Source organism: Centruroides sculpturatus, unplaced genomic scaffold (assembly GCF_000671375.1).
Source record: "Centruroides sculpturatus isolate CEXI.00-Female unplaced genomic scaffold, Cexi_2.0 scaffold65, whole genome shotgun sequence".
NCBI lineage: Eukaryota > Metazoa > Arthropoda > Arachnida > Scorpiones > Buthidae > Centruroides > Centruroides sculpturatus.
In genome coordinates this window covers 575281-584351 of record NW_019384327.1, presented here as the reverse complement: position 1 = coordinate 584351, position 9071 = coordinate 575281, and the positions used below count along the sequence as shown (strand labels likewise).

The 9071-nt window shown below is 32.1% G+C and overlaps 1 protein-coding gene across 1 annotated transcript in view; it reads left to right on the top strand.

The window, feature by feature from the left end:
• LOC111628321 (latrophilin receptor-like protein A) overlaps positions 1 to 6762 on the top strand; it is a 7105-nt gene extending 343 nt beyond the window's left edge. Inside the window, exon 2 of the mRNA XM_023372090.1 lies at positions 4627 to 6762. Within this exon, the coding sequence (XP_023227858.1) occupies positions 4660 to 5958 (1299 nt within the window). The 5' untranslated portion in view covers positions 4627 to 4659 and the 3' untranslated portion in view covers positions 5959 to 6762. The remainder of the gene's footprint in view (positions 1 to 4626) is intronic.
• The last annotated feature ends 2309 nt before the right edge of the window (positions 6763 to 9071 follow it).

The window sequence follows — 9071 nt, the reverse complement described above, 5'->3', positions numbered from 1 at the left end:
ACAACCACGCCCTATAATAATTTATAAAAAGTATAAATGCAATAATTTAAAGTAGTTAAGTATTTTAATATAAAATATATGCTAAATTGAAATAAATTTTAAAAAATTTTAAGTACAGATGTTTTAATTTTACTGTAATTTTTCGGATAATCAAATATCCACATTTTCCAGATATTAAATGCAATAAACTTTTGTAAATTCAGGCAGATAATTCATAGTTTTGGTTAAGTCAGATTTTGCAGATTGCACTGTCATCCCATAAATGTTAATGTTACATTAATGTGTATTGATTCAAAATTTTAATACTTGGATAATTTGAATAAAAAGAAATTGCACCAGGTATTGCAGTTTATTATGTAAATATGAGAAAGATGGCATGATTAAGTTAACCTTGCCGAATGTTTCTTATTGTACATCTTTGTCTTTTTAATCTATGATAGAATTTTTAGGGATGCTTAATTGTCAATATCATAGAGCGGTCATATCATTTTGCAATGATTTCATTCTGATTTAATAAACTTGTAAATAGTTTTAAATTTTTTCATGTGTAAAAATTTGATCAAGAAAAATATGTATGTTATGGGATTTAAAGGCATTTGTCCACTTTTGGATGTTTCATGTTTGGAAAACTTGCCCTTCTGTATATGATATTTTGATATCTCTAAATTGTTTTTTGTACACTAAATTTTGGCTTTCGTACATTTCAATCAACAAACAAACATTTTTAGCATGGTGTGATGACACTTTCTTCAAATTTTGATTTCAGTAAAATCAATTTTGAGAATTAATTTTTATTGACCTGTCTTTTGTTTAATCTGTAGTTATATTATGATATATTTACCATACAAAAAGTAAAACTTACTTATCTAAACAAGAGATTTTATAATTTTTCTAGTTTGCTCTCTTGAAACAGAACTCCCTTAATAGCATTCAACTTTACTGCTTGACTATTATCCAACATTTTATACTTTCATACACATTTTTTTTTACGAACGCATTGTGTCAAAAAGTCGGGGACTATCTGTAAAATAATAAACTTAAATACAGTATTTGAAAACATTTCAGAAATTTAAATTTAAAAATTTTACATTACTGTATTAAAGTTAAGTAACTGAACATGATAAAATACTGATATAAAATCTTTATAATCCAGATAATGTTTATTAGATGAGCAGTATCAGAAGTAACTTTATTACATTTATTTCATGAGGTAGGAAAATGTATGATAGTGTGTCATTACTTTGAAGCTATGAATGAAAGCAAAAGATATTTTTTTCATTATTATTCAGATCAGTAGTAGCTACGAGAGGTTACAAAGTGGCTAAACGCTCTCGGCTTGTTAGTATCGATACTATTGGCATTGTCGACTAAGCCAAAGGGGTTTAAGAATAATATATACTTTCGCTTTCGTCTAAAGCTACTGTTTCTTTTTTTACTTGGCCTGTAGCTAATAGGCCTAATAATAGCTGGAGAAAAAAACATCAGTCACAAATTTTTCAACTTGCTTCTTTAGCCCCCAATAAATTATTCCTGGCTACAGGACTGATCAGCATAGAAATGTGTTCATTTTCATGAACTTAAGTTTTTGACAGAATTTAAACATAAAGGTAACAAGTTAAAAAATTTTTTAACACTTTTTCTCTTTAGTTTACAGTTTAGACTCAACATATCTTAAAAATTTTTTAATAGGCTTATAATATATACAATATAGTAGAACCTCAATTATCTGAGCCAATTTCTGTATTATCATTTTTGGAAATTTTTGTAAAAATGCTTTAAATTTCCAAAATACAGTAGAGCGTCGTTTATCCGAATCAATTGGGGATGGGTTGTTCGAATAACCGATTATACACGAAAAAATATCCCGTGTTGAAATTTTTCTCCGTTGCGTGTCGCTTTGCGTTGAATTTTCGTCGATGTTAAGCCTAATGTAAACTTTTTAAAATAATAATCGTGGCTATTGTATCGTTAAACATTATTTCATTATTTTGTACAAACAAAATAAATATATTGAAAAATATAAAAACAATAAAAAATTATACTTCAGAAGTTAATCTATTATCAAAATCGTTTGATTCAGCAGGACACACAGTCCTCAGAAAAACACCACACAAAAGTGCCATGCTGCCAGCTAAAACACACACCAACAAAAAAAATATTGGAGTAGCCCAAGACATAGCCAAAGATTGCGGCGCCACAGCACTAGCGAAAATTTAAATTTGCCGACTGGAACTCTTTCGGATAACCGACGTTTCGGATAAACGACGCTCTACTGTAATTCATTCTGTTTTTTATTTTTCTTATTTTTTTATATATTGTAATTTTTATTTGGGTATTTTGTTTTTATTTTATTTTAAGGTGACTTTTATCTTGTGGACACTGTTGTGACTTGTATAAATTTGTATTAATAATAAATAAGTAAAATTGACATTGAATTATTTCCTCTAATTAAGAAAAAAAATTAAGCATTTTTTCTTAAATGCTTATAATCTGCATACAGTGAGATCTAAGAAGTTTAATTTTTACTTTAGTTTTAAATTTAAGAGTTATTAACATAATTCATTTTATACTGATTTGATTATGATGTTTGCTTTTAGGATAATATAAGCTACTTTCATATGCTTTTTCATTAGAAAAATGTAAAATACAGCATGCTTCAAAAGTATACATAGATTCATTAATAAATTATAGATTATCTTCAAACTGAATGAATTGAATATAAATGCTTGTTTACATGTTTGTTGCTACGTGCATACACACATCAAAAGTATTATTCAGATACTCTGTGTTTTCTGTAGAGACTTCAACGCATCCTGTCTATTCAATACCTAATTTGTTTCAAATATTTACTCAATCCAATTAACAAAGTAAGCAGTACACCTTTTAACAGTTTCGGGAAATGCAAATTTTCAACTCAGTTAATGGATCATCTTTAGGCATAAAAAGAATGTTATTATGGGATAGGATAAATAACCAAAGGAAGATAAACTATGACATCTGTCGATGTTGCGAAAGATTAAGGAAAAAGGTAGGGGGAGGAAATCCTCGTCCCTGTTATTGAGACATAGGTAAAATACACGTATTGTTTGCGCATACAATTGTCTCTTCGTTTACATCGATAAATGCAAAAAATAACGGAATTCATAATATTTTTAAGAGTGGGTGGGGTAGTGGTTATGTTTCATCTCGATTGACTCTCTCGAGAACTGGTTGGTGTCAGAAAATCTGGTTCGCACGTGTTAAATTCAGAAAAATTTCCATCATTGTATTATTTATTTTTGTTGTTTTTACAAATTTACCCGTAATTGAATTTATTAATTAATTTTCCACTTTCGAAGAAACTCGAATTTATCCAAAGACATCAGATAACAACTCGAAATGTGGTTAACTACAGATACTTCATTTTTAGTGATTACAAATTACATCACAAAAATCTGTGGTTAATTAACCACAAATACAACTATCGAAACGGAAAACTCTAGTAGTAGTACTACATCTGATTTCCATTTACGAGTCGTCGTAAGTTTTAACATCTCCGACTCCCAGCTAAATAGAATGCTATCAATTCTCTTTAATTTGTGTTTAGTATTGTATTTTTATTCTCAATAGCATAAACAGATTAAATTTTAAAAAAATAAAAGATTGGGCAATGGAAAAATGTAAGCCACCTTTAATCCAGATTTGCATTAAAATCGTTAACCGGATAGTAAGTTGTTAGCCTATCGAATCCTGTCCAGACGGCTATAATTTATCTTGGAGAGTACGAATCCTAATTCGCTACGCATACGGAGAAGCTACGGTGGGAAAAATGCCATCTTTATGGAGTCAGCTAACAACTTATCAGACTCGGTCTGTTCTTCGATGGATGTAATTACGGTCGGTCGCATTAATTAACGAATCACTCAATCTGTATAAAATTCATTAAAATGTGATTATTTATGTTTATTTTTTACGTTATTACTTTTCTGAAAACAAAGATAAACGAATTGTCATTGATACGGCAACTGAATCTCTCGTCCACTTACAAATTTTTATAATGTAGGACATTCTCTATTGCGAGAAGTCGGACTTAAACGTAGACAATTTAACGTCGTAACATCAATTTTTACACCTGGGAGTAAAGCATTTGTTAAGTTCTCGGCAGTAAAAGCGACGCTTTCCGATAACCTCCCGACCCGCTATCTCGATTTCGCGCCACAACCACGCCCTAAGTTTAACTAGACTTTAGGCTACTAAATTTATCTAACTGGTCGAGGCACCCCTAAATAACTGTGGAGCCAAAATTCTCGAGTTGATCCCGAGTATATGTATGTGTCTTCTGGATCCGTTTCTAATAATGTGACCTAATTCGGAATATCAATATTCGACTTTTTCTTAATATTCATTTAAAAAAAAATTATTAAAGCTTCACGTTTCAACGAAAGCGGTTTAAAAATCGTGACGTGTGTTTTTTAAATTAAATAACATTTTGTATAAAAATTATCTGATAAAATGTATAAAGTATATTAAAAATTAAACCAAGTGGAAATTGAGAAATAGAACAGAGCGAGGAAATTGAGAAATGATGATTTCGTTGCTGATATAGAATTTCCTTTCCTCACTAAACAAACCCTGTTATTTTCCTAGGTGAAGTTAAAGTGTCCAGACGGTATCGTCGTAATGGAACCGAGGATTCAATTATTAGTGTGGACATTATTGAAAACGGTGACTTTAAATAACGCCAATAATTACAGCCAAGCGTATAATGCGACGGGAAATTCTTCGGATTATGCGTATTACGAGGAAAATTTTTTAGAAACTAAGATGTTAGCCGACGTCTGCTCCGAAGACATTTTGAAGAAACTGAATGTAATTTTTGAAGGAAACAGAAGCCAACAGATTTACGTAGAAAGTCTTTCGGAGGGATGGAGCGAGGAATTCTTGAATTGTCCCCATATTGCGCTGGATTCGACCGAATTCTGCGCTATCGATAATACTACCTTGTACATAGCCGAGTATTTAACTGTATACGAAGCTACCGATTATTATACCGATGGTAAGATAATGTTTGTGTGCGCGAGAAAGGAAATGATAGAACAATCCTCCACCAACGAAAAGTTTGAAATTATAACTAATATAGGAATATCGTTGTCAAACATATGTCTGGGACTTCACATATTGGCCTTCGTTTGTATTCCCGAAATGAGAAATCTCTCGGGTAAAAATTTGTTTTCTTTAACGATTGCGGTATTTTTTAGTTTTATGTTTTTTATGATTAGTTCTAACGTGAAATTTAGAGTAGCTTGCGTAATATTTTCGGTGTTAACTTATTATTTCTTAATATCTTCCTTTCTGTGGATGAGTGTCATTGGATTCGAAATATGGCGATCTTTGAAAACGTTAAGATACGAAACCGGATTTTATGCCAAAAATAAAGAGTTGCAGAGATATTTACAATATTCCGTTTTTGGATGGGCCACTCCGGTTTTATTAGTTTTGATCATTCTCATTATCGACAACTCCCCCGGCGTGAAAGGAGATTTTAGACCCGCTCTAGGAGAAAAACGATGTTGGTTCAATAGTATGACTCCTTTTCATATATTTTTCTTGACACCTCTGGTACTGGTAATGGTTTCCAATCTAGTTTTCTTTATCTGGAGTTCGTATATTATATGCCACACCGATAAAATGTCGAAAGATAAACGTTTCAACGTGTTAATGAAAAGATGCGCTTCGTACTTTCGGTTATTTGTAGTAAGTGGTTTAACTTGGATATCCGGTATCGTTCATTTCGTTATACAGTCCACGGCAACCGCTTGGATTTTTGTCGTATTTACTTCGTTCTACGGCATATTTGTTTTCATTTCGTTCACATTGACCAAGAAAGTCCTTAAAAAGTTGAAGACTAAGTGTCCTTTGTTGGAAAAATGGTTGCCTTCCGCCGGTGCCGCTTCCGAAACCGAGGAAAGTAAGACATGAGCGATTTGCGGGATCGATAATTGTCGTTTTGTTTACATCTTATTCGACGGTTTTATTAAATGGAATAGTTATTAATAGGAATTTGGTAACTCATTTACGCATTACTCGATATATTATTGTTATTATTTGGTTGGAAATATAATCTTAAACTTAAATCGATGTTTTATTTCGCACGCCATTATGTATATTATGACATTGGCCACGCAATACGAAATTAAATGTACTGTACGTATGTAGAGACGTATCATATTGTTATAATATAAAGACGAATATTTAGCCTACGTGTTGTTTGTAGATATTAAAATGTCAAATAATCGAAAATAAAATTGTTATAATTATGAATTCGATTTTAACTGGAAATATATTTCGATAAACATTTGTCTGGCTGTATAAACGAGTAAAAAAGAATAAATCTTATTTACAAACGAAGTTCGTCGTTGATTTAATAAGATCTTACGAAACCGTCTCCGCACCACCTTTCACGCGACAATTATAGCCTATATTGCGAAGACGGATATAAAAACAAAATATTAAATCGTTAAAATGATTTAACTTCAATTATATACAGCAGATGGACGCGTTTGTCCCACAGATTGTACCGTACGTACCGTACCTTCGCCACTCGGCCAGGCTCGAACCATGGCGCCTTTCTCAAATCTGTCTTGGGCGGCATCGTCTACGGGATAAGAGCTTTATTTTAGTAGGCGAACCTTATTTTTAGCCCCAGCCATTTACTCCGACAAACCGAAATCCTCTTTCGATTAGTCTCCGAGTTTATAAGGCCATTCCGTAATTAAACGCGCTGTACGAACATGGATGTTATTTAAAATTAGTCAAACCATTTCGAAATATACGAGTATGACGAAACCAGAGTAATTTCGAGAACTTATTTTATCCATCCCATATAGCCTATATTATTGGGCTATGAATTTTTATTACCTAAAACCGCATATACAAAAATAAGCGAAGAAATAAGCCAATAATTTTTCAAAAATTTATGCTTATTTTTTGAATTTTTTACGTAGAATTTGCAATCTCTGAAATTATTATAATACGGTCTACGTTCCCAATTACATAAAATTGATGTATAAAATAATTAATTAAAAATTTCCAAATTCGATGTTAGAAACTTATATCGCTTTTTATTATTTAATCCAGTTTAATATCGTTCTAAGACGTCTCAGAAATTGCCAGGAAGCTTTCAAACTTTTCTAAAAACTCCCGGGAATTGCGGAAGATTTTATGCCAACTTTTGCTGTAATCCGTAACATTGGCTTACAAATTCTGTAGGCGATTCATTTACAACTGCCAATCTATTACTTACAGTTAATTAAAGGAGAAAAATCTTTTCGAATTTTTAAAATTGCAATTTTTAAGTGTCGGCTATTAAAAAATGATACAGCGAGGTTATATATATTACTTTTTTACAATATTCTTCCGTATAAAAATACGGTAAAATTTATAATTAAGCTTACGATGTTTTTTCGGTCGTAAACGCGCATCTTTCCGTAATGTAGTACGTGATGTTTTCCACGTAATTTATCTCCCGGCGTATGACAATTTCAAATTCCAATAATTCTATAAGTTTTAATCGGAATTCCCGACGCGGATTCCCATATATAAAAATATAAAATTTATTTCAAAATACATTTATTGATTTATATATAAATTGTTCCAATTACTTGTCTGGTAAATCAAATTTGACCATACTTTTTCGACGTAAGCGAAGAAAAAGAAATCGCCGGCAAAATTACAAAGTTAAATTTTTATTCGTACGAACGATAACTTTATTAAATTGATATAATCTAATTAGGAAACAATAATGATAAGAATTATCTAGACAGAACGGAACTAAGAAAATACTAAATGCGAAAGACTATTGGCGCTACTAATACTGTTACAGCAATAAGTATAGCGTTTACAACGAAGGAATTTCGGATAATATTTTCGTTAAATCGTTTATTAAACTCAACTAATTACGTTCTTCGTACGTATCGTTATAATAGAAACTTAAAATTATCAATAACTTACTTTCGTTTAGTTTCGAAAAAATTCGGTAACGGGAAGTCGAGGGACCATTAGGGAGTCCGATTATACCAGGATATAAACTTTAAGTAACGCGAAAGCTTAAAAGAAGTAAATTTGTCGAATCGTGACTAAAATTTTAAAAATATTTAGGTTTAAAAACGCTACGACGCTAATTTAAAGTTAAAATCGCCGGCGGAATGCCGTATTTTTAGAAATAACTTATATATTATTAATCAGTATTTTAAAAAAGGCGAAAAACGCTTAATTTCCAAGGTAGAGACGAATTTTTAAAAATATCGTAATTCCCAGTAATCGAGTAAAATGTTCATTAAGTCCGAAGAACGACAACGTAGGGGAAGGTGGCGCGAGACGGGGACGTCCGTTTATTGGCGGTTAACGCGTTTTCGTCTAGCGGTTATTCGGACAACTAAATGTCGACCCGGAAAGGGATGGCGGGACGGGAGAGAACGTCCGAATCGCTCTGTTTGTTTTCACCTTTCGGCAATACTTGGTCTAATTTTACTCCCGCTACAAAGTTTCTACCAAGTAAGCGTCGTGGCCAACTTGTACATTATTTTTTACACCAAGACGTTACGGTATTGGAAGTAAACTTTCAGACCGAAATTGTTTAGTTTCGAAATAAAGTCGGTACGAAAAGTGGGCGTTGGGGCCAGACTCGCCCCCACCGTCTGGCCCCAGGTCGGCCACGAATTCTGCCGCCGGCCGCAGGCGCCGCGATATAACGCAGCCAACTAGTTTTAAATTCGTCGTCGTCGATAATTCTATATTATTTTTTCGAATATATAAAATAAGTTTAAAAATGATCTTTTTATAGAAAATGAAATACAGTATTCCACTTTTAAATCGTATCTAACTAATAAATTTATACAGTACATACTCTATCACTTTATTATTTACGTTTTTACGTTTTATTTTATTGGCGAAAACATTTTTTAAATTTAAATATTATCTTAGCGAGAAATAAAATGCCAGATAACCATCGAAATAAAATGGATTTTTTTCCACGAAAAAAAAATCGTTCGTTTACAAAATAGCGAAACCGAGCGTGCGCCAAGCGACGGTAT